Source organism: Pongo abelii, chromosome 4 (assembly GCF_028885655.2).
Source record: "Pongo abelii isolate AG06213 chromosome 4, NHGRI_mPonAbe1-v2.0_pri, whole genome shotgun sequence".
Classification (NCBI taxonomy): Eukaryota; Metazoa; Chordata; class Mammalia; order Primates; family Hominidae; genus Pongo; species Pongo abelii.
Genome location: NC_071989.2, coordinates 141078108 through 141105034, shown reverse-complemented (window position 1 = coordinate 141105034; position 26927 = coordinate 141078108). Strand labels below are relative to the sequence as shown.

The window sequence follows — 26927 nt, the reverse complement described above, 5'->3', positions numbered from 1 at the left end:
TTCTGAGATCTATGGGAAACCACCGAAGAATTTTTAAGTAGGAGAGTGACATGATTAGATAGATGTGTGTTGACACTGACTGCTATTTGGAGAATAGGCAGTAGGGCAATCTAATTAGATTCAGGAGTATAGTTAGGAGGCAGTAATCCAGGGCCAAGGTGATGGTGATTTAGACTAGGGTGATGAATAGATGAGATGAATAGGGTGAGAGATAGATAGAAGTGTATTGTACTGATATAATCTGTTACTTGTCAGTGACAATGTCAAAGTCAATGACAATGACTTATATTTGTTTCTCTTTAATGCTTAGAATCTGAAACAGTAGGAATTTAACAAGTATCTGTTCAACTAAACTGTCCTTTTCACTTCAATAATAGGATTGTGTTTCATTATATTTTCTTAATCATAAAATTTCAGAAATGACTGGGTTCGGTGGCACACCCCTGTGATCTCAGCACTTTGGGAGGCTGAGGTGGGTGGATCACTTGTGGTCAGGAGTTCGAGACCAGCCTGGCCAACATGATGAAACCCCGTCTCTACTAAAAATACAAAAATTAGCTGGGCATGGTGATGGACGCCTGTAATCCCAGCTGCTGGGAAGGCTGAGGCAGCAGAATCGCTTGAGCCTGGGAGGCAGAGGTTGCAGTGAGCCGAGATCACGCCACTGCACTCCAGCCTGGGTGACAGAGTGAGATTGTGTCTCATAAATAAGAAAAAAAAATTCAGAAATGGAAACTTTACATATACAAATGCTCATAAGGTTAGGTAATACTAAGGCATTTTTCTTTGCCATTAGACTTTCATTTCTGTCTTTATCTTGTTGTCTTCTGTAGAGAAGATAAGCCATATATGGATATATTACATGATAAAAACCATTTTACAGATGCGTGATAGGAAATCAAACTAAAGTCTCAGGGGGAAACAAAGGACATACTGTTTTCTTGAGTTAAAGTTGTTAACCATGTTCACATGTGTTTTCCTACAGGCAGGAAACGCTGGGTCAGAGACTTTTGTGCAAAAAGACAATCTATAATATACTGGTTCAGTTTCTGCTTGTACAGCCTTTGCCACAAATGTGAACTAGCTTTTCTCTCCCTTTTACATTTTAAAAGAAACTATTTTCCTTTTTGTATCTTTTAATAAACTTTTCACCTATATGTAAGATCTTTAATTGCATTTAACAAATACCTACGAAATGTTTAATGTGTGCAAGGCACTGAGGTGGAAAAGTAGCCTTTTAAAATTTATAAATTTAATCTGTTGAGGGTAAAAATTAATGTTCTTTTCATTATTTGTAAATATTATCTCCAACAGATCAATAAATCAGAGAAGCCAGAAAGCTGCGATAATGTGAAGGTTGTTGTTAGGTGCCGGCCCCTCAATGAGAGAGAGAAATCAATGTGCTACAAACAAGCTGTCAGTGTGGATGAGATGAGGGGAACTATCACTGTACATAAGACTGATTCTTCCAATGAACCTCCAAAGACATTTACTTTTGATACTGTTTTTGGACCAGAGAGTAAACAACTTGATGTTTATAACTTAACGGCAAGACCTATTATTGATTCTGTACTTGAAGGCTACAATGGTAAGTGAATCTTTACTTTTTAAAAAATACCCTTATTGAGACATAATTAATGTGCCATAAATTCACATACTGCAGCTGTGCAGTTTGATGAGTGTAGTAAGTATATACAGTTGTGAAACCATCATCACAATCCAGCTTTAGAACACCCTTGTCATCCCCAAAATTTCCTTTATGCCCATTTGCAGACCCACCCCCAAGCAACCATTGATCTGCTTTCTGTCACTATAATTTTACCTTTTCTTGAAATGTCATATAAATGATGTCATATAATATGTCATCTTTTTTATCTGTTTTCTTTCACATCAAATAATGTTTTTGAAGTTTATCCTGCTAGGATTTTCATAGGGATTGTGTTGAATTGTCATTCTGACAATATTGAGTCTTCAGTCCATGAACATGATACTTCTCTTCATTTAAAACGTTGAAACATTAATTAATTATGGACAGGGTCTTGCTCTGTTGCCCAGGCTGGAGTGCAGTGGTGTGGTCATAGCTTACTGCAGCCTTGAACCTGGCCTGAAGCTATCCTCTCACTTCTGCCTCCTGAGTAATGAGAACTACAGCTGTGCACCACCACACCTGGCTAATTTTTTTGTTTTTGTAAAGACTGGGTCTTGCTGTGTTGCTCAGTCAGGTCTCGAACTCCTAGGCTCAAGCAATCTCCTGCTGAGGCCTTTCAAAGCCCTGGGATTTCCCACATCAGCTACCATGTCCAGCTTCTCTCCATTTATTTATGTCTTAATTTCTCTCGTCTGTATTTTGTAGCTTTTAGTGTACAAGTGTTGCACTTGTTTTGATTAATTTATTCCTAAGTATTTTTTTGATGCTATTGTGAATAGGATTGCTTTCATAATTTCAATTTTGGATTGTATGTTACTAATATATAGAGATGAAATTGATTTCTTCAGGTAGCTTTTGTGATAAAATTCAAATATCAAATTTATGATTTTAACCATTTTACACTTTATAGTTCATAGGTGCATTTACAATGTTGTACAGCTGTCACCGCTGTCTGTTTCCAGAACATTTCTATCACTCCAAAAAGAAACCCTGTATCCATTAGCAGTCAGTCACTCCCAATCCATTACCACCTCCCTTCCCCCAACCCAGCAACTGCTAATTTACTGTCTATATCTATTCTATGAGTTTGCCTATTCTGGACATTTTCTATAAATGGAATTATATGCTATGTGGCCTTTTGTGAATAACTTCTTTCACTTACAGTGTTTTCAAGCTTCATCCCTATTGTAACATATAAACATATATCAGCAATTCATTACTTTTTTTTTTTTTTTTTGGAGACGGAGTCTTGCTCTGTTGCCCAGGCTGGATTGCAGTGGCGTGATCTTGGCTCACTGCACCTTCTGCCTCCTGGGTTCAAGCGATTCTCCTGCCTCAGCCTCCTGAGTAGCTGGGACTACAGGTGCCCGCCACCATGTCCAGCTAATTTTTTTTTTTTTTTGGAGACGGAGTCTCGCTCTGTTGCCCAGGCTGGAGTGCAGTGGCACGATCTTGGCTCACTGCAAGCTCCGCCTCCTGGGTTCACGCCATTCTTCTGCCTCAGCCTCCCGAGTAGCTGGGACTACAGGCGCCCGCCAACACACCCAACTAATTTTTTGTGTTTTTAGTAGAGTTGGGGTTTCACTGTGTTAGCTTGGATGGTCTTGATCTCCTGACCTTGTGATCCGCCTGTCTCGGCCTCCTAAAGTGCTGGGATTACAGGCGTGAGCCACTGCACCTGGCTAATTTTTGTATTTTTACTAGAGAAGGGGTTTCACCATATTGGCCAGGCTAGTTTTGAACTCCTGATCTTGTGATCCACCCGCCTTGGCCTCCCAAAGTGCTGAGATTACAGGCGTGAGCCACTGCACCAGGCCAGCAATTCATTATTTTTTATGTCTGAATAATATTGTATGGATATATCATATTTTGTTTATCCATTTATTAGTTGGTGAGCATTTGTTGTTTCTACTTTTTAGCTATTACAGATAATGTTACTTTGAACATTCTTTTACAGATTTTTGTGTGAACATATGTTTAGTTTCTCTTGGGTGTATACCTAAGAGTGGAATTACTAGGTCACATGGTAACTTTGTTTAATGTTTTGAGGAGCTGCCAGACTTTTCTACAGTAGCTACACCATTTTATATTCCCATCAGCAATGTGTGAGGTTTCTGATTTCTTCACATCTTCGCCAGCACTTGTTACTGTCTTTTTGATGACTGCCCTCTTAGTACCCACAGTTGATTTTTGTATATTGACCTTGTATCCTGAAACTTTGCTAAACTTGCTTATTAATTCTAGTAGTTTTTTTATGTTTTGGGTTTTTTGTAAATTTTGTAGGATTTTCTACTTATAAGAATATGTTGGCCAGGCACAGTGGCTCACGCCTGTAATCCCAGCACATTGGAGGCCGAGGCAGGCAGATCACGAACTCGAGAGTTCGAGACTAGCCTGACCAACATGGTGAAACCCTGTCTGTACTAAAAATAAAAAAAATTAGCCAGGCATGGTGGCACGTGCCTGTAATCCCAGCTACTTGGGAGGCTGGGGCAGGAGAATCGCCTGAACCCTGGAGGTGGAGGTTGCAGTGAATCAAGATCGTGCCATTGCACTCCAGCCTGGGTGACAGGGCAAGACTCTGTCTCAAAAAAAAAAAAATGTTGTTTGCAAGTAAAGACAGTTTTTGCTTTGTCCTTTCCAATCTCCTTTAATTTATTTTTGTTACCTGATAGCACCTGGAGGCTAGAACCTCCAGTAAATTAGAAGCGGTTAGAGTGGACATTTTGGTTTTGTTCCTGATCTTAGGGAAAATGCATTCGTTCTTTCACCAGTGTGATGTCTGTAAATTTTAACAGATATCCTTTGTAAGTTTGAGGAAGTTCCCTTCTATTCTTAGTTTGCTGAGAGTTTTTGGATTGTATATTGGATTTTGTCAAATATAATTTTTTCCTGCACCTATTGAAATAATCTTTTTTTTTAAGGTTTGTTAATATGGCCAATTACATTGATTGATTTTTGAATGTGAAACTAGCTTTGCCACTTGGTCATGATGCATTATTCTGTTCATATATTGTTAGATTTATTTGCTAAATTAAAAAAATTTTGGCATCCATGTTCATGAGGGATGTAAGTATATAGTTTTCTTCTAATGCCTTTTTCTGGTTTGGGTATTGTGATAATGCTAGTTTCATAGAATGAGTTAGAAAGTATCCCCTTCTTTTCAGTTTTCTAGAAGAATTTGTCTAGAATTGGTATTATTTCTTAAATATTTGGTAGAATTCATCAGTGAAGCCATCTGGGCTTGAAGTTTTCTTTGTGGGAAGGTTTTCAACTATTGATTCAATTTCTTTAATAGACATAAGACTATTCAGATTATGTATTTTTTCTTTTTCTCTTTAAATCAGGGTCTCACTCTGTTATCCAGGCTGGAGTACAGTGGCACAATCACAGCTCACTGCAACTTCGACTTCCTGGGCTTAAGCAATCCTCCCACCTCAGCCTTCCCAGTAGCTGAGGCTACAGGTGTGTTCTACCACGCCTGGCTAATTTTTTCTATTATTATTATTTTTTTCTTGAAACAGGGTCTCACTCTGTCGACCAGGCTGGAGTGCAGTGGTGTGATCATGGCTCACTGTAGCCTCTACCTCCTGGGCTCAAGTGATCCTCCCACTTCAGCCCCCTGAGTAGGTGGGACTATATGTGTGTGCCACCACACCATGCCCAGCTAATTTTAATTTTTTTTTGGTAGAGATAAGGGTCTCACTATGTTTCCTAAGCTGGTCTTGAACTCCTGGACTCAACCAGTCCTCCCACCTCAGCCTTGCAAAGCACTGGGATTACAGGCATGAGCTACCGTGCCTGACCAGGTTATCTATTTTTTCTTTTTTTTCTTTTTTTGAGACAAGAGTCTTGCTCTGTTGCCCAGGCTGGAGTGCAGTGGCGCGATCTCGGCTCACTGCCTCCTCTGCTTCCCCAGGTTCCAGCGATTCTCCCGCCTCAGCCACCTGGGTAGCTGGGATTACAGGCACACGCCACCATGCCTGGCTCATTTTTGTATTTTTAGTAGGGACGAGTTTCACCGTGTTGGCCAGGCTGGTCTCAAACTACTGACCTCAGGTGATCCGCTTGCCTTGGCCTCCCGGAGTGCTGGGATTACAGGCGTGAGCCACCGTGCCCGGCCAGTTTTTTCTTAAGTGAGGTTTGGTAGCTTGTCTTTCACGGAATTAGTCTGTTTCATCTAAGTTGTCAAATTCATTGGCAAAAAATTGTTTATACTATTCCCTTATTATTCTTTTAGTATGTTGAATGTAGTGGTATAACTTTTCTCATTCTTGATATTGGTAACTTATGTCTTTTCTTTTTTTCCTGATTAGTCTGACTAGAGGTTTATCTTATCGATCTTCTCAGAGAACCAGCTTTTGGTTTTATTAATTTTTCTTTCTGTTTTTATGTTTCCTATTTCATCTATTTCTGCTCTGATCTTTATTTTTTTTTTCTCTTACTTACTTTGGGCTTAATTTCCTCTTTTCTTTCTACTTAAAGTGGAAGCTGAGGCCATTGTTTTGAGACCTTTTTTCCTTTCTAATATGGGAGTTTAATGCTATAAATTGCCACTGAGTACTTGTTTTAGTGTCATCCCGCAGATTTTGACATACTGTGTTTTCATTTTCATGTAGTTCAAAATACTATTTTACCTGCTGATTTATTCTTTGATACTGGGTTCTTTAGAAATGTGTTATTTAGTTTCCAAATATTTTTAGATTCTCTAGAGATTTTTGGTTATTGGTTTCTAATTTAATCTCAATTTAGAGAACATATTTTGTATGCCTTGAATCTTTTTAAATTTATTAAGACTTGTTTTATGACCCAGAATATAGTTTTTTTGTTGTTGTTGTTTTTTGTTTGTTTTTGTTTTTTTCAAGACAAGGTCTCACCCTGTCACCCAGGCTGGGGTGCAGTGGCACTGTAACGGCTCATTGCAGCCTCAGCCTCCTGGGCTCAAGTGATTCTCTCGCTTCAGCCTTCCCAGTAGCTGAGACTACAGGTGCATCCCACCATGTCTGGCTAATTTTTTTTTTTAATTTAGTTTTAATTTCAATAAGTTTTTGGGGAACAGGTGGTGTTTAGTTACATGAATAAGTTCTTCAGTGGTGATTTCTGAGATTTTGGTGAACCCATCACCCAAGCAGTGTACACTGTACCCAATGTGTAGTCTTTTATCTCTCACTCACCTCCCACTCTTTCCCCTGAGGTCCCAAAGCCCGCTGTATCATTCTTATGCCTTTGCACCCTCCTAGCTTAGCTCCCACTTGTAAGTGAGAACATACGATGTTTGATTTTCCATTCCTGAGTTACTTCACTTAGAATAATAGTCTCTAGTTCCATCCAGGTTGCTGCCAGTGCCATTATTTTGTTCCTTTTTATGCATGCCTGGCTAATTTTTAAAATTTTTTATAGAGATGGGGTCTCACTGTGTTGCCTAGGTGTTGCCTGGCTGGTCTTGAACTCCTGGGCTCAGGTGATTCTCCCACCTAAGCCTCTCAAAGTGCTGGGACTGTAGCAGGAGCCACAGCACCCAGCCCAGAATATAGTTTATTTTATTTATTTATTTATTTATTTATTTATTGTATTTTTTGAGACACAGTCTCACTCTGTCACCCTGGCTGGAGTGCAGTGGTGCGATCTTGGCTCACTGCAGCCTTCGCCTCCCAGGTTCAAGCAATTCTTGTGCTTCATCTTCCCGAGTAGCTGGGACTACAGGTGTGCACCACCACACCCAGCTAATTTTTGCATTTTTAGTAGAGGGGGAGATTCACCGTGTTGGCCAGGCTGGTCTCAAACTTCTGACCTCAAGTGATTTGCCCTCCTTGGCCTCCCAAAGTTCTGGGATTACAGGCATGAGCCACCCTGCCTGGCCATAGTTTATTATCTTTAAATAATAGTAATAATAATAAATAATGCCTATCTTTTAAGATTGGGGTAAAGGTTAAATAAGAATGCAAACATAGTGGGGAGGTGCACCTGTAATCCCAGCTATTTAGGAGGCTGAGGCAGGAGGATTCTCTTGAGCCCAGGAGTTTGAGGCTGCAGTGAGCTATGATCGTGCCACTGCTCTCTAGTCTGAGTGACAGGGCAAGACCTCATCTCTTAAAAAAAAAGCATGTAAAGTACGTGGCCTAGCACGTAGCAAATGATCAGTAAGTGACAGCTGTTGTCCTTATAAAGCTTATTTTTTATTTAATAATTTAATGTGTCTATTCTGAAATGCAGTCTATGAGCTCGTGATATTTTCCGCTTCGAGTGCAGTGTTATATTCCTAATAGCAGAGTTTGAAATACTTAGTCAGTTTGAAAAAATTAAGACTTTTTTATTCCCATGTGTAAAAAATGGCTTCTGGTATGATTCATTTATTTTCACGGAAAAGTCTGAAAAGTGTGTTATGATTATTTTCACAAAAAAAAGTCTGAGAAAAGTTGAGGTTAACTGAATAGAGTAGTAATAGTTGAGGAACCGTTTTCATATATGCCATCACATCCAAGGCTATCTTCTCTTACTACACTGTGTCCTGACCAACTACTCCAGCCCTCTGTTTCCCCACATCTACCCTTGGTTTTCTCCAGTTCTTCATCCACAATATAGCCATAGTGATCATGATGTCACTCCTCTGATTGAAAAATCATTCTATGGCTTCATGTTGCTTTTAAGATAAGGTCTAAAAAGTTTAATACCGTCCTTATTATACTGTGTGATTATGGCATTGTCAGTTTCTCTAGCTCTGCCTGCATCCATCTTCCCTTTCCATCTGTGTTTCTTCCATTCTGATCTCATTTCAGTCCTCAAAATTTCCATTCTTTTTCTTGCCTCTTGCTGTCCACACTGTTCCTATCTGATTCTTACTTGTATTTCAGATCTAAACCTTACCTCTTCTGGAAAGTCCTCCCTGACCCCCTCTCCTTTTTCCCATTGCAATTCCTGTGCCTAGTTGATGTCCCTGACTCCCATCTAGAACTCCCTGTTTCTCATTCTGAATACTCATCATCATGATAAACCCAAGATTATACACATCATAAGATTAAGGATTGTGTTTGTCTTTTCACTCTGTCTCTAGTGCCTAGCACAATGCCAAACTCAGGTGTGTGGTAAATATTTGTTGAATGAATGAATTTGGGTATTTAGAAAGTTGAGATTTTATCTTTAATTACCTGTGATAATTGTATTGTCATCTTTTTGTTAACTCTGTTTCTTACAGCTGTTACTTTAAAACAATTGTTTAAAAACACACTTATTTTAGGATTAAGAAAAAAAGCTATCATTTTACTGATACTTTCTGTGAGATGTCGTGTTGGTCACTTGAAGGAAATTGTCTCTTTGGTTCTTACTATCAATGGCGAGTTTTCTTATCCCCAATTTACCGTTGAGGAGACAGTCTCTAGGTAGATAACTTGTCCAAGGTCAGTGGCTAAAAAGTGGCAGATGTGGTTTGAGACAGGTCTTCCTGCTCTAGAGCCTGTATTCTTTTGCTGTGCTTATACTGCCTTCTCCAGTTTAGTGTCCACAATGAGTACTTTATATACACATGACAAGAAATGTCTCATAATTAGATATATTGGAAGATTTTTGCATTTAGGGCTTGGGATGCTTTTTATTAATTCTTAGGGATATCTCTCATTGACTGCTGTAACAGTACTTTGTGCATGTGGTACAGAGTACACATTGTAATTGTTGATAATAAAGGTGAAACTTGTGCTAGAATAAATTTTGAATCCAGGGGAGAAATTACATCACAGTGGCAAAGGAATTAATTTTAAGAGCTATTGTTCTGTAGCATTAGACTTTAAGAAGTAACTGATTCTCTTCATCATTTTCAGGGACTATTTTTGCATATGGACAAACTGGAACAGGCAAAACTTTTACCATGGAAGGTGTTCGAGCTATTCCTGAACTTAGAGGAATAATTCCCAATTCATTTGCTCACATATTTGGTCATATTGCAAAAGCAGAGGGTGATACAAGGTAAAAGGGAATTCTTTTATTTTCTGATATTGAGAAGTACAAACACAGGAAAGGCACATAGGTATAAATTTTATAAACATGTTTTAAAGCCGTTTTTATGAATATTTCACTCTTTGACTTTTTAAAAATGATGTTTTATAGATTTTTGGTTCGAGTGTCTTATTTGGAAATATATAATGAAGAAGTTCGTGACCTTTTGGGCAAGGATCAGACACAAAGGTTAGAGGTAAGGATAATTGAAATCGGTGGAGTACTTTTTCCAAAGCAATAGAATGTTTACTAAATTAAGGTCCCCCTTCTTTTTTTAAACAAAAGTTGCTTTTTATATTTTAAATAACCTCGTACATATATAATGTCATACATCTGCAGACATATCTGGGGATAAATTACTGAAGCAGGATTGCTGAGTCAGTTGGTAAATGATTGGTAAATTTGATATTGCTGCATATTTTAATATTTTAAGATGTGAGACATACAGTAAGGAAAAGGTTAATACTGGAATTTTAGTTGGATTGCATCACCAGTAAAATAGAGGAGAATAATGTATGTAGAGTAACATGTAGAACAGCAGTAGCTGCCATTGTAGAATAATATAGAGCATTTGTAGAACAGCAGCCAGCATTACTGAGCTCTTGCAATGTGATATAGGCATTCAGTGCAGTAATTGATGGTTGTTGGTAGTAGTAAATGATTTATTTCATTTAATATTCCCAGCAGTTCAATTTTACTGATGTGGGAACTGAAATTTAGAGGGGTTTCTTGACTTGCTCAAGGTCACATAGCAAGTGAATGGCAGTATCATCTAGGATTAAGAAGGTGGTTCTAGCAGTCTACCATCTTAGCTTGAATTCTGGCTCTGATCTTGAGCAAGTTACTTAATCTCTGTGAGTCTTGATTTGGTCATAAAAATGGAAACAATAATGGTATCCACTTCGTAAGATTATTACCAACACTAACAGATCAAAGTGTTTAAATCAATGCCTGACATAAAACAATAAATATTAGCTTTTTTTTCTTTTTAAGTTTACTGCATAAACTGAGTTTTTGGAGCAGTGTATTACAGTGTTAAGGATTGTTTGTGCTTGTTGGACCTTCATGAAGCCTTATTCTCTGATACCATTTATAGAAACAAATTTCTTTGTTGCTAGTTTTCAACTTTAGTTCTGATTAATTCTGTGCTTTCATGTCCTAAAAAATTTGTTGTGTTATGCAAATTCTAGGAAAAAATCATTTGGAAAGAACATTTCCATTTTTGTACCAGTAATTATAGATCAGATTTATTCTCAGGAACATTCTTGTCAATGGTTCTCAACTCTGTTAGACCCAGTGCTCCTTTTTTTTTTTTTTTTTTTTATTTTAGGAAAGTTTTTTTTTTATTGTTGTAGTTTTTAGGATTTCTTAATGTTCCATTGCTTTAATTTTAATTTGGGGGATTCCTGTTATGCCAGGGAGTTTTGAACCTCCATTGAAGATTGTAATCCCTTTCTTAGAATTTATATATATAATTATACTTTAAGGTCTAGGGTACATGTACACAACGTGCAGGTTTGTTACATATGTATACATGTGCCATGTTGGTGTGCTGCACCCGTTAACTCGTCATTTACATTAGGTATATCTCCTAATGCTATCCCTCCCCATTCCCCCGACCCCACAACAGGCCCCAGTGTGTGATGTTCCCCTTCCTGTGTCCAGGTGTTCTCATTGTTCAGTTCTCACCTATAAGTGAGAACATGTGGTGTTTGGTTTTTTGTCCTTGTGATAGTTTGCTGAGAATGATGTTTTCCATCTTCATCCATGTCCCTACAAAGGACATGAACTCATCATTTTTTATGGCTGCATAGTATTCCATGGTGTATATGTGCCACATTTTCTTAATCCAGTCTATCATTGTTGGACATTTGGGTTGGTTCCAAGTCTTTGCTATTGTGAGTAGTGCCGCAGTAAACATACGTGTGCATGTGTCTTTATAGCAGCATGATTTATAGTCCTTTGGGTATATACCCAGTAATGGGATGGCTGGGTCAAATGGTATTTCTAGTTCTAGATCCCTGAGGAATCGCCACACTGACTTCCACAATGATTGAACTAGTTTACACTCCCACCAACAGTGTAAAAGTGTTCCTATTTCTCCACATCCTCCCCAACACCTGTTGTTTCCTGACTTTTTAATGATTGCCATTCTAACTGGTGTGAGATGATATCTCATTGTGGTTTTGATTTGCATTTCTCTGATGACCAGTGATGATGAGCATTTTTTCATGTGTCTGTTGGCTGCGTAAATGTCTTCTTTTGAGAAGTGTCTGTTCATATCCTTCGCCCACTTTTTGATGGGGTTGTTTGTTTTTTTCTTGTAAATTTGTTTGAGTTCTTTGTAGATTCTGGATATTAGCCCTTTGTCAGATGAGTAGATTGCAAAAATGTTCTCCCATTCTGTAGGTTGCCTGTTCACTCTGATGGTAGTTTCTTTTGTTGTGCAGAAGCTCTTTAGTTTAATGAGATCCCATTTGTCAATTTTGGCTTTTGTTGCCATCGCTTTTGGTGTTTTAGACATGAAGTCCTTGCCCATGCCTATGTCCTGAATGGTAATGCCTAGGTTTTCTTCTAGGGTTTTTATGGTTTTAGGTCTAACATTTAAGTCTTTAATCCATCTTGAATTAATTTTTGTATAAGGTGTAAGGAAGGAATCCAGTTTCAGCTTTCTACATATGGCTAGCCAGTTTTCCCAGCACCATTTGTTAAATAGGGAATCCTTTCCCCATTGCTTGTTTTTCTCAGGTTTGTCAAAGATCAGATAGTTGTAAATGTGTGGTATTATTTCTGAGGGCTCTGTTCTGTTCCATTGGTCTGTATCTCTGTTTTGGTACCAGTATCATGCTGTTTTGGTTACTGTAGTCTTGTAGTATAGTTTGAAGTCAGGTAGCGTGATGCCTCCAGTTTTGTTCTTTTGGCTTAGGATTGACTTGGCAATGTGGGCTCTTTTTTGGTGCCATATGAACTTTAAAGTAGTTTTTTCCAATTCTGTGAAGAAAGTCATTGGTAGCTTGATGGGGATGGTATTGAATCTATAAATTACCTTTGGCAGTATGGCCATTTTCACGATATTGATTCTTCCTATCCATGAGCATGGAATGTTCTTCCATTTGTTTGTGTCCTCTTTTATTTCCTTGAGCAGTGGGTTTGTAGTTCTCCTTGAAGAGGTCCTTCACATCCCAACTCCTTTCTAAATAACGTACATTTTGTAATGCTCTTTTGACTGTCCTGATATAAAATTCATATGTGACATTAATAAAATCTACCTATACACATACTTTTAAAAAAATTCGTATACTACCCTACTGTAATATAAAGGAGAATACAAGTAATTAAATATAAATGCTAGTATTTAGGTATGTAAACACTTAGATGTGACCACACTTGATGACATAATAAAATAGTCAGAGGCATATAGAATCATCAAAATTGTAACAGCTACAAATGCAGTGTCAACAGGTATGTTGTATTGTTGATCTAAACCCCTTGATTGGTGTTATTGCCAATGACATGGTCTTTTACAATAGTGACTAGCTCTTGGTAGAGTTTGGAGCAAAATAAAGTACAATTCTTCCCTCAGTTTTTCTGTGTTCTCATATTATTGCTATATGGAAAAGCAGTTTGTCTTTATATGTGAAATAAAGTTACATATGACAGACTCAGATATAATTATCTGGGTCTACAAATAATTATAAGTAGTTTTTTTACCATGTGAATATCTGGTAGGACATTCAAAATTGTGTGGGACAGTTCTTCATTGGGTGAGACTGTCCCACTTATTTCAGGATGTTTAGTATTCCTGGTCCCTGCCTATCAATACTACAGTGTCCTCAAGTGAACCAGAAACTCTTGCGCAAATTTCTAAAACATTCTAGGACAAGAGGGTAACTGCTTCCATTGAGATCCATTGTTATAAACTGTGTTTGTCATAGATATTGAATTCCTGTGTTTTTTTTTGATAAAAATTCTTTGGTAACATTTCCATCCAGTTTTTTAACTTTCACACATTTGGAATTATATTTTCTTTCTTCATCTTTCATATCTAGTCAGTTATTAGTTGAATACACTTATTAATCGAATTTTGAATTAATAGCATATTGTGATTGGAAGACCACTAGTTTGCAGACAGATGTCAAGTTTGAAGAATGTCCATTTTCAGTCTGCGGTGAGAATGAACACAAAAACTGAGAGTAGGTGCTTAAAAACTTCCATAGCAACTTGACATTGCCAAGGCATCCAAGTGCATGATTTTTGTATTTTACAAAATTATATTACAAATATATACATCCTTTATCAGACATTTTTTGAGAAGCATTGATATAGACCAGTAATTTTCAAACCTTTTAAAAGGTGTAAAGCATTTCAACACTTTCATCAAACCAAACCTTATGTGGAAGCTCAATGTGTAAAATTCATGAAAGTGCCCTTCTCTTTAGAACTTCTCTGGGCCTGAAGACCCCTAAACTCCTACAGTGGTCCCCTCAATGCCACCATGGACCCTCTAGGGCTTTTCAGAGCAAGGTCTGAAATCCACTGGCTTATAGAGGTCATCACACTTTTTTTATTTTTTACTGCTAATAGAATTAGGGCTTAATTTATATCCCATGACAGATAAAGGATTTTTCCTAATTTGTAAATTTATCTTAACAGTTGTTATAAAAGGCGCATGCACACACACACAACATTGAAAATCAACGACTGGAATGTTAAGTGTCTACCTTTATAACGTTTTCCCCTGGAATTGTTTATCAAATTTTCATTTGTCTTCGATGTCTATGAGGTCATCCTACCCGTGGAATGGCTTATCCCACTGGCAGCCACAGGCCTCTGCCTCAGTTTCACTTTTTATTCTTTTGGTTTGTAGAGGTGACTCTGAGCCTTCCAAAGTGAATCTTGTTTATACAGCGCCACTTGTATTTTAGGTAAATCCATCCTAAATACATTTTTCAAATTTGGTTAAAAATTCTCATAAGGTAATTCACAGAAAGATCAGATTTTAACATTGATACTATAGATCTGATTATTTCCCTCAGTTGCTTGAAATTCTCCAAATTATTCTTAACATAAAGACCAAAAACTATTCTAAACTTGTCTGTCTTCCTATATAACCAGATGTCTCACCTATTTTTCCCTGTTTCCTGCTCTCTCCAGCCACATTGTCTTTTTCGGTTTGTTTGTTATTTTTTTGTAAGTGCCTAGTTTTTTCTTATTTCAGGATTCTTGCACATTTTCTTCTTCTCCTACCTCAACTGACTAACTGCCTCTTTTTTATTTAAAGAAATTTTAGCTTAAACATCATCTTGGGGAATTTTATCCTATCTCCTTCACTAGCTTAGTGTTCTGTACTTTTTCTGTATTTTTCTTCATGTCATCACAATTGAAATAAAATAATTTTTGTGTGTAATTCTTCATTTGTATGTTCTTCCTATAGACATCTCCATGTGTGTAGGAACAGTGTCTATCTTATCACTATATTCCCTCTGTCTAGTAGACTGTCCAACACATAGGAGATAATAAATAATTGTGGAAGAGTTATTGATATAGTATAAAATCTTAATTTTTTTTTTAGGTTAAAGAAAGACCTGATGTGGGAGTTTATATCAAAGATTTATCAGCTTATGTGGTAAATAATGCTGATGATATGGATAGAATTATGACGTTAGGCCACAAAAATCGTAAGTATAGTGTGTAATTGTGATTAAGCATCTGTGTGTCAAGTAGGCTGGTTTAGAATCAAATTTGGTATGGCACTTTACCCTGTAGAGACTGGATTTTTTAGGTTTCTTGAAAACCATTCCACTTTGATTATTTACCATGTAGAGAGCATATATGAATGAAAGATACCACAAATCATTTTCCATGCCAAGCAAAATTTTGTTTCTTTTTAGTAGTGCCAATCTATGCAACTCTCATACAACTGTCTCTTGGTAGCTATAATAGTAAAATTGGTAATGTTTATTGAGCTCTTAGTGGAGAGTGCTTGTGCTAAGTGCTTCATAAGGATGCTCTCTTAGTCCTCACAGGCGACTATGAAGACATTAAATTCTTACTTTATGAATGAAGAAAGTGAGACTTAGTTTAAGTAACTTGTCTAAGTGCTACAACTACTAAGTGGTAGAGTGAGTGATCACACCTAAGCCATAGCCACGCACGGTGGCTCATGCCTGTAATCCCAGCAACTCAGGAGGCTGAACTGGGAGGATCGTTTGAGGCCAGGAGTTTGAGACCAGCCTGGACAATAGGGAGCCCCTGTCCTAAAGAAACCCACCTGGAAGAAACCCAAAAAACCTAGGCCAGTAGTCTGCATTAACTAGGCACTGTAATGCTTCCCTTTTGTTGGCAAGAAAAGGAAAACAAAATTTAAATTAAAAAATTGCATTCTTTTTAGTAATTGTGTCACATTTTTAGTCTAAAGAGTAAGAAGCTTCAGCGATATTATACAGATGCCTCAAACCTAGTACTGGTGATGCAGCTAATAGCAATTAGAAATTAGAGGTGAAAAGGCTGGTCACGGTGGCTCATGCCTGTAATCCCAGTACTTTGGGAGGTTGAGGTGGGTGGATCACTTGTTTAAGACCAGCCTGGCCAACATGGTGAAACCCCGTCTCTACTAAAAATACAAAAATTAGCTGGGAGTGGTGGTGGGTGCCTGTAGTCCCAGTTACTCGGGAGGCTGTGGCAGGAGAATCGTTTTAACCAGGAAGGCAGAAGTTGCAGTGAGCCGAGATCATGCCATTGCACTCCAACTTGGGCAACACAGCAACCAAAAAAAAAAGAGAGAGGAAAAAAAAAGAGGGATTAGAGGTAAAAGATGAGAAATAGGAAATGAAAAATTTTTATAAGTTTCTATGACTTGACAATAGATCTGTCAAACCCAAGGAAATCAAACAATAAAACTTCAAAAATCAATTACATTCTTATGAACCAATTAATAGAAAAAGACCAAATCTTAATAGAAAAATTAGCAAAAAATATGTATGTTATTCGTAGAAGAACTAAGCACAGCAATAAGTATGTGAAAGGCTGTTTAACTTCACAACTAATCAGGAAAATGCTAAAACAAGATAGAGATGTTTCACCCATCAGATTAGATGAAGGATGTGTAGGTTGGTGAGAAGAAATGGGCACTGAGGATGGAATATAAATTGGTGCGGCCTATTTGAAGGGCAATGTTAACAGTATCTGTTGACATTTTAAAATACATTCCTTTTGACTCTGTGTTTCTAATTTTAGACATTCTGGAAAATATTTTTAGATGTAGCAATCTAAATAACCTTCAATAAAACACTGATTACGTAAATGATGGCACAAAAATACCATAGACTGTAATAAAGCTGTTAAAAACAATGAGTTAGGCTGGGTGTGGTGGCTCATGCCTGTAATCCCAACACTCTGGGAGGCCAAGGTGGGCAGATTTCCTGAGCTCAGGAGTTTGAGACCAGCCTGTGCAACATGGCGAAACCTCATCTCAACTAAAAATACAAAAAATCAGCCAGATGTGTGGCTTATGCCTATAATCCCAGCTACTTGGGATGCTCAGGCAGCAGAATTGCTTGAACCTGGGAGGCAGAGGTTGCAGTGAGCCAAGATAGCACCACTGAACTCCAGCCTGGGCAACAGAGGAAGACTCTGTCTCAAAAACAAAACAAAACAACAACAACAACAAAAAACAAGCTGAGCGCGGTGGCTCATGCCTATAATCCCAGCACTCTGGGTGGCTGAGGTGGATGGATCACTTGAGGCCAGGAGTTTGAGACCAGCCTGGCCAACCTGGTGAAACCCCGTCTCTGCTAAAAATACAAAAATTAGCTGGGCGTGGTGGTGCGCACCTGTAATCTCAGCCACTCAGGAGGTTGAGGCCGGAGGATCACTTGAACCTGGGAGGTGGCGGTTGCAGTGAGCCGAGATTGTGCCACTGCACTCCAGCCTGGGTGACAGAGGGAGACCCTGTCTCAAACAAAACAACAAAAAAACCCAGTCAGGTAAATGTGCCTACACAGACCTGGAAGATTTTCAAAGTATGTTTGTCAGTGGGGGGAAAAAAGCAAATTGTAGAACAGTATGTATGTACTGCCTTACCCCATTTATTTATATGTGAAAAATTGTTAAACCATATATTTATTTGGGCAGTGTGTGTGTGTTTGTGTCTACATGTATGTATATAAAATACAAAATGAAAGGACAGATTGTAGTGGTTACCTTTAGAGAAGGAGAAATAAAATTGGGGAAAAGGAATGTTAGGAGCTTTCACTTTATGCTTTCTGTATGCTTCTATTAAAAAAATTTAAATACCAGAAATATGTTAATTATTGGTTATTTAATTAAAAATTTTAACACAAGATTTCATTCATGAATGAAATTAATTTAATTCTCAGGTAGTTTATTGGAGCTTTTGGTCACTTCATTAGAGACTACCCTTTTAATGTTTAAATTCTAAAATCAAAGTTTGCACAGAAAAGTTCTGCATGAATGTATAGTAGGAAGATAATTTTGGCATTGAGTAAAATTAACAATTTTTAAAATACTTTGGAATTTAAGAAAAAAACTAATACCAGTCTATTGTAAAAAAAAGTTTTTTGTTTACACAATATATTCATATATTTACACATATGCAAATACTTTGCATATTTTGAATGGATTTTTTTTTTTTTTTACAGAAGTAGGATTATGTTATGTATTTCTTTCTAACTTGCTTTTATTTTTAATTTATATGTTATGGGCATTTTTCCACGTCTTTAGATCTACCTTATTTTTTTTAATGCTGCACTGAATATTGTTGTATTGTCTAACATATGTGTGCAAGTATTCCTGTGGTTTATATGTTCAAGCTGGAGTGCAGTGGCGCAATCTCAGCTCACTGCAACCTCCACCTCTCGGATTCAAGCGATTCTTGTGCCTCAGCCTCCCAAGTAGCTAAAATTCTCTTTATTATTATTGTTTTTTACTTCCTGCAGCACACCAGCATGCATAATTCTCTTTAGACGGCTAAATCAGCAATAATTTTTCCAATTACTTAATGTGGTTTTTTGGGTGTAAATTAGTTATTTTTTAGGCAGTATTACTTGGGATTGAAATTATTTTTTGCTAAAGTTATGTCTTTAATATGAGAAACCTTACAAATTTGTTTGTTGTCAACAAAGTATAAGAGAAATTTCATGTAGTGGCTAAGTACACACCCATGCCTTTATGGTTTAGCCATGCTCTCTGGCTTTTGATTGTGATAAAATTAAGTATTTTAAACTGTTCAGGATGTTTGATTATTTTTAAAGGCCCTCTCTGTTACACACTTTTAAAGGATTTCCTTTATTTATTAAAGGTTCTGTTGGTGCAACTAATATGAACGAACATAGTTCCCGTTCCCATGCCATCTTTACAATTACTATAGAATGCAGTGAAAAAGGCATTGATGGTAACATGCATGTCAGGATGGGGAAGCTCCATCTTGTAGATCTTGCTGTAAGTAACAGGACACTGCTTAAGGAATAACTTTCTTGTGATCCATTTATTTTATAAATGAATGAAAATTAAAGTGAAAAGGTATGATTTACATATGATTTTTAAGATGTTACTTGTGTATGTTTATTATTTATTATGGAACATTTTAAATGTATATGAAAGTAGATAGAATAGTATAGTGATCCCCCATACACTGATCACCCAACTCCCAACAATCAGCTCATGGCTAATCTTGTTTCATGTACTCTCACCCACTTCTTCCCTACCTATATTATTTTGAAGTGAATTCAGGCATCATATCAGGTTTTTTACTGTTACATTACTTTTTAATAAAACCTTGGGAAGAATATTCTATTTTTAAAAAAATTTTAGCTTTACTTTCATCTCTGTTTATTGCTAGGGTTCAGAAAGACAGGCAAAAACTGGAGCTACTGGACAGCGCCTAAAGGAAGCTACAAAAATCAATCTTTCACTTTCCACCCTTGGTAATGTAATTTCTGCCTTGGTTGATGGAAAAAGCACTCATGTGCCTTATCGTAACTCTAAATTGACTCGTCTTCTTCAGGATTCCTTAGGAGGAAATTCAAAAACCATGATGGTAAGACATAATTGGTGATATAGTTAACATCAGGCAAATTTAAGATTCTAATTTATGCCAATAATTGATATGTATCACATTTTTTAAACTTGATTATTTTACTTTTTTTGACTTGTGGTTGTCCTTTCTGTGGTACACTCATGTGCATTAGCCCATAATAGTGTCCTTTGGAAACTCATGTGGTTGACACTCTCATTTTCAAGAAGGCCAAGGGTGCATATGTGCTTTAAATAGTTTTTGATGTATTTGTAATTGTAGCATTAATTTTAACTCTGTCAAGTGTTAAAATGATTTGTTTCATATTTCTAATTCAATAGTGTGCAAATATTGGGCCAGCAGATTACAATTATGATGAAACTATCAGTACATTACGGTATGCCAATCGTGCTAAGAATATTAAAAATAAAGCTAGAATTAATGAAGATCCGAAGGATGCTTTGCTGCGTCAGTTCCAGAAAGAAATAGAAGAACTGAAAAAGAAGCTTGAAGAAGGTAGCTTTTCCTCAAAATATTAATCTTTATGTTGCCTAAAAATACATTGTTGAACCACTAAGTGTTCTAACAAAAGCCCTCTATTAAACTTTTTTTGAGCCTCTAACATTAGTAGTTAAATGAATATTTCTAGAAGGTGACTTGGTACTTACATACTTTCGCATTTTCATATTAAGCTTAAGTAAAATTACATAATATTTGTGTATGTGGTTTTTTAAAAACATTCCCATGATGTTTTGTAGATTTCATATGACCACTTGTTAAGGAATGAATGTTTATTTGTCTCTGTATAAGAGCAAATTCTGCAATGTATGTATTTAGGTGAAAATGACCAGAATTCTGGCATTGCAATCAATATCAACTCACTATTGTTTGAAATAAAGAAAGATATTAGACAGTCATGAGTAAACCAAGTTTGCTATAAGGAAAAATGCATTGCATGACCTTTAAAATATCCTTTCATACCTAAATTTGAACATGAGATTGTATTTTGGAAATTCTTTTCTAACAATATCATGCTAGAAAGTTGGAAAATTTGAAGATCTTATTTATGAAAGTGAGACACTTCCCAGTCATTAAGTGATTCCTTGCACCTTAATGCAAGAAACAGATCCTTTCTGATTGGTACAGAGCTCCTTTGCGAACCACGTAAGCAGGGCTTTGGTTTCAAAGCACCTTTGTAGTCTGTGAGGAGACTGACTAGATCAGAGGTGAAATTCAGAGATGCCAGCATCACAAATGTTTAGAGAAGATACTTACTTAGTAAACAAGTAGTTATTGAGGAACAGCAGTAAGAGAACTGTTAGATAATGAAATTTGGTGTTTTAAATGTGACCACTAGGTGGTATTTATAGCCAGTATGTTTTAAAGATTTTTAATTTCTTAGCGATGTTAATGGTGAGTGCATACTTTTATTTTGCTGACTTTATGTTTTACATTTTTTTGTTGTGATAAAATATACACGACATAAAATTTATCATTGTAACCATTGTTAGTTAAGTGTACAGTTAGTGGCATCAAGTATATTCGCATTGTTGTGCAACTGTCACCACTATTCATTTCTAGAACTTTTTCATCATCCCAAACAGAAACGCTGTGCCCATTAAGTAGTAACTTCCTATTCTCTTCTCCCCCTAGTCTCTGGTAACCACTATTCTACTTTCTGTATCTATGAATTTGACTATTCTAGGTACCTCATATAAGTAAAATCATAGAGTGTCTACTTGTGACTGGCTTATTTCACTTAACAGAATGTTGAAGGTTCATCCATGTTGTAGCAAGTGCCTGAATTTTATTCCTTTTTAAAAAATTGTGGTTAAACTTGCACAACATAAAGTTTACCATTTTAACCACATTTAAGTCTACATTTCTGTGGCATTACATTCACATTGTTCTGCAGTTACCGTCTTCAGTTTTCTTCTTGCAAAATTGAAACTTTGTACTCATTAAACAGTATGTACCCATTCCTCCCTTCCCCTAGTTCCTGGCCAACAACCATTCTGCTTTGTCTGTGAATTTGACTGCTCTGGGTATCTTACGAAAGTGGAATTGGTGGGGCGTAGTGGCTCACACCTGTAATCCCAGCACTTTGTGAGGCCGAGGCGGGTGGATCAGTTGAGGTCAGGAGTTCGAGACCAGCCTGGCCAACATAGTGAAACCCCATCTTTACTGAAAATACAAAAATTAGCTGGGCATGGTGGCTCTCACCTGTAATCCCAGCTACTTGGGAGGCTGAGTCAGGAGGATCACTTGAACCCAGAAGGTGGAGGTGGCAATGAGCCGAGATTATGCCACTGTACTCCAGCCTGGGTGGCAGAGTGAGACTCCCATCTCAAAAAAAAAAAAAAAAAAAAAAGTGGAATACAGCATCTGTCTTTTTGTGACTGGCTTATTTCATTTAGTATAATGCCTTCAAGGGTCATCCGTGTTGTACAATGTATCAGGATTTCTTTTTAATTCTGAATAACATTCCATTGTGTATATACTACATTTTGTTATCCATTCATCCACCAATGGACAGTTGGGTCCTTCCACCTTTTGGCTATTGTGAATAATGCCACTATGAACATGGGTATACAAATACCTGTTTGAATTCTTGTTTTACCATTTTTTGGGTATGTACCCAGCAACAGAATTGCTGGATTCTATGATAATACTGTTTTTAATACATTTCAGTTTATTTTTGCTCTTATGACATTTCTTTTTATAATCTAGTTAATAGAGTTGATCATATCAACAATAAAAAAGTAGGCAATAGCATTAAAGTAATAATTTTTAAACTTAAAAATTATCGTAGGCTATATGCAACTTGCAAACATGATATGGAGAGTTCCTATCTACCCTTCACCCAGCTTCACCTCATGTTAACATCTTTTATAAGCATACAACAGTTATTGAAACCAGGAAATTTACATTGATAAAGTCTTATTAACTGATCTGTGGACTTTATTCAAATTTGGCCAGTTTTCCTTCCAGTGCCTTTTTTTCCTGGTCCAGGATACAATCCAGGATCACACATTGCATTTATTTGTCATGCTTTCTTTGTTTTTTTTTGTTGTTGTTGTTTTTTATTTTTTGTTTTGAGACGGAGTCTCGCTCTGTTGCCAGGCTGGAGTGCAGTGGCACAATCTCAGCTCACTGCAACCTCTGCCTCCCTATTTGAGCAATTCTCCTGCCTCAGCCTCCTGAGTAGCTGGGACTACAGGCACGTGCCACCACGCCCAGCTAATTTTCATATTTTTAGTAGAGACAGGGTTTCACCATGTTTGCCAGGATGGTCTTTATCCTCTGACCTTGTGATCTGCCCACCTCGGCATCTCAAAGTGCTGGGACTACAGGCGTGAGCCACCATGCCTGGCCATGTCATGCCTTCTTAATGACGATGTCTAGCACACTTGTTCTTCAGTCTAATTCCCCAGTTTTTCTTGATCTTGACATTTTTGAAGAGTACTGGTCATACATTTGTTGAATGTTCATTAATTTGGGTTTGTCTACTTTTCTTTTATAATGACCCTGAAAAGTTTCTCCACTGCAAATCTATTGTTTTATTTTTCCATTCGTAATTAACATGTATCTTGTGGGGGATACTTTGAGACTGCAAAGGTCCTGTTTCTCATCACACTTTCTCCTACTATTTTTAGTATTCTTCAATAGTTCTTGTCTGCAACAATAATCCTGTGGCATTTGCTCAATGTTATTTTCTATTCTCATCATTTCTTCCTTGTTTAGTGTTTAGGATTCTATTGTAAGGAAGAACAGCCCCTTCATTCCCATTTGTTTATTTATTCAAGTATTTATCTTATTTAGATAATGGATTATAATCCAGTATTATCATTATTTATTTTGTTCATTGAATTGTCCCAGCTTTGGCTATTATGAGATCCTTCAGAGTAGTTCCTGTATTCTTTCAGCATGTGCTCATCAGTTTTTTTGAGCATTTGATTACTTTTTGGCACTACAAAAGGTTTTAGGTTTGTCTTGTGTCTTCCTTGCCCAACCTTAGAATCATTCACTTCTCTCTGGTCCCTTCTGTAGGAGAATGGTATTTAGAAACCCAGTTTTGGGCACTAGCTATGCTCATGACTACCAAGATGTCATTGTTTCTAAGCCCAAAGAAAAAAATATTTTTCAGAAATTTCTTCTCCCAAGACTCTGTGTTCCTTTCCATCTTGTACTTACAGGTACAATTATTACCTGGTTGTGATTAGAGTATATTTTACTTTTTTCTCCTCTGTTTTATTTTGTTAGACATTTCATATGTAAACAGTGGCATTTAAAAATAGCTAATTTGAAGATGATATAGTGCTAATCTGTTTTATTGGCTTCATCATTCCTTTTTTATTGTTTTATCTTTAAGTTAATGTGTAGTTAACACTGTCTTTGTGCAAATAAGCACTTCTTTTTTTGAAAATATCTTGTGATACAGTCCTAAAAGTGGGATCATTGTTACATGACAGTTCTGTGTCTCTTAAAAATACAGATTGAATGAATTATTTGAAATCTTAAACAGGAAGCTGTTTTAGAAGAAATTGTTCCTCAAAAGTGATCACATTTTTAAAAGACTGAATTAGTAACTCTACCACATAATTTATATATATATTTAAAATTATACATAAAGAAATGATTTGAATTTTTTTTTTTTTTTTTGAGACAGAGTCACTCTGTTGTTGAGGCTGGAGTGCAGTGGTGCCATCTCGGCTCACTGCAACCTCTGCCTCCCGGGTTCAAGTGATTCTCCTGCCTCAGCCTCCCAAGTAGCTGGGATTACAGGTGCATGCCACCAAGCCCAGCTAATTTTTGTATTTTTAGTAGAGATGGGGTTTTGCCATGTTGGCCAGGCTGGTCTCAAACTCTTGGCCTCAAGTGATCTGCCTGCCTCAGCCTCTTAAAGTGCTGGGATTACAGGCGTGCGCCACCTTGCCTAGCCAGTATGGTTTGAAATTTTAAGTGGGTCAGAATTTAACTTCTCTTTAGAAACTTTAAAAATAAAGTCTTTTTGGATATCTTATCTGTGTCTGAGATTGGCATATCTATTATACTCTCTAGGAGCATTTAAATAGTATTTAAATTTGTTGTTTGCAGTAACAAAAACCTGAGGAAGAAAGTTGATATAGGTATTTCCTAAATAGCTAATGACTTGGTACAGGACAAAAAACATTGTATTAAATTTCTGTCCAAGGAGAAGAAATATCAGGCTCTGATATCAGTGGGTCAGAGGAAGATGATGATGAAGAGGGTGAGATTGGAGAAGATGGAGAGAAAAGGAAAAAAAGAAGGGGTAAGTTCTGTTTAGTAATCTGATTTGTAGAAATTAGGTGGTTTCACAAGGTGGTAGAGTGCATGACTTTTATTTTGTCGTTATCTGTTTAATATATTAGATAACAATTAGAACAGAAGATGTATGCCATTTACCTGGTTAACTTTGCATTTTTTCTCCTGTATTGATCCGTTTATCGCTGACTTTGAATATATGTTCTTTTTTTTAGAATTTAGAATTGTAAGGCTCTATAATAGTGGGTATGCCATTTTAAAATTTCCTGTAGGTTTTAATTTTATGTAGGGACTTACATCTGTGTTAGGAACCTAAGTTTTTTTGTTTGTTTGTTTGTTTTGAGATGGAGTCTCATTCTGTCGCCCAGACTGGAGTGCAGTGGCGCGATCTCGGCTCACTGCAACCTCCACCTCCCGGGTTGAAGCGATTCTCCTGCCTCAGCCTCCCGAGTAGCTGGGACTATAGGCGAATGCCACCTCACCCGGCTAATTTTTTGTATTTTTAGTAGAGACGGGGTTTCACCGTGTTAGCCAGGCTGGTCTTGATCTCCTGACCTCATGATCCATCTGCTTTGGCCTCCCGAAGTGCTGGGACTACAGGCGTGAGCCACCATGCCTGGCTGGAACCTAAGTATTTTAAGGAAATTAGGATAATGTGGAGTTTTTCCACAAACAAGATTAGTCTTTAAAAGTCATTGAATTTTTAAATAGTAAATTTGTATGAGGAATTCCATTTTTAAATTTAGTTCTTTTTCTTTATAAAATGTATTCTCATTCTCACCCTGTTGTGGGGGATTTGTTGCCACGTGTGAATTAAGACTGTTTATTATGATAAGAATATAGATAATATGCAAATGAAATGGACATATTATAATGGCCTACATTTCAAACCTCTTTACCATAAATATTTATTTCAGAACTCTCTTCCATTAATGTGGTCATTGTTTTCAAGCTGGTGCATATTTTGTTTGTCTTATTAAAATGATTGTGCTGAAAATAAACCCATCACTGCTTGATTAGGAGTCCCAAATTTAAAAACTATAAAGATTTTGTAACTTCAAAAGACAGAAAAATAATGATTTATAGCAAAAATTGGCAAAATGTCTGCTGGCTAAATCCAGCTCACCACCTGTTTTTGTAAATAAAATTTTATTAAAACAGCCATGCTCATTTATTTACATATGCTCTATGGCTGCTTTCACATGAAGCCGTATGGCCTGCAAAGTCTCAAACATTTATCTGTCCTTTTGCAGAAAATGTTTGCCTGATTTAGAGAAATTTTTTTTTGTTCACACCTAGTTTTTCACAGAGTAGATTATTATTTTCAAAGCTAAAGCTGATAACAGATTTGTTAAAAATAAAATTTTAAATAGAAAAATGCCAGTGTTTAATATGTTAAAATATTTAACAATAATGTATCTTCCTTCCAGGCTTAGAAATTTAAAAATTTTCAGTGAGCCTTTTGAAAGTTTTGCTATCAAACCTTAAACATATTTGATAGTTTGATATTTTGGGGGAGGGAGAGACTGAAAGTGGAGATAGACCAGCCTATTATGAAGGGTAATTTATCACTCCTATAATATTTATTGTGTATGACTCTGAGTTTTAAAACTCCATTCCTTTAACTTGTCAACCTAAATAGTTTCAGTAGACTAAAATCTCACCAAATGACTTCTTTATTTTTTATTCTTGTCATTTCAACCCTTTGAATGATTAGGCTTTAGGTGACCAGTAGGATCTGCCCACAGTAGTTGCTTAAAGCAGTACACTTTCTAATTCCTCTGTATGGCTTTGTAAAGTAGAGAATATTGGATAAACTACCAAGACTGGTTTTTAGGAAAGTAAATTTTGGTTCTTTAATACAAAGCTTGATTGTCCTTTAAAATTTTTTTCTCTGAAAACTGAATTTTTCTCTGTGTGTGTGTGTTCATTTTCTTGTTTCCTCTTTCTTTGGTTCCCGTTGGGCTCACTTCT

At 36.8% G+C, this 26927-nt stretch overlaps 1 protein-coding gene across 6 annotated transcripts in view; it reads left to right on the top strand.

Moving 5' to 3' along the window:
• The window catches only part of KIF3A (kinesin family member 3A), a 47947-nt gene that overhangs the window by 1818 nt on the left and 19202 nt on the right, over positions 1–26927 (top strand). For all 6 annotated transcript variants that reach the window (XM_054555164.2, XM_054555165.2, XM_063723922.1 and 3 more), the window contains 8 exon segments: positions 1315–1588; positions 9460–9604; positions 9746–9830; positions 15207–15312; positions 18954–19093; positions 19494–19691; positions 20009–20183; positions 24862–24960. In XM_054555164.2, coding sequence (XP_054411139.1) covers positions 1315–1588; positions 9460–9604; positions 9746–9830; positions 15207–15312; positions 18954–19093; positions 19494–19691; positions 20009–20183; positions 24862–24960 — 1222 coding nt within the window.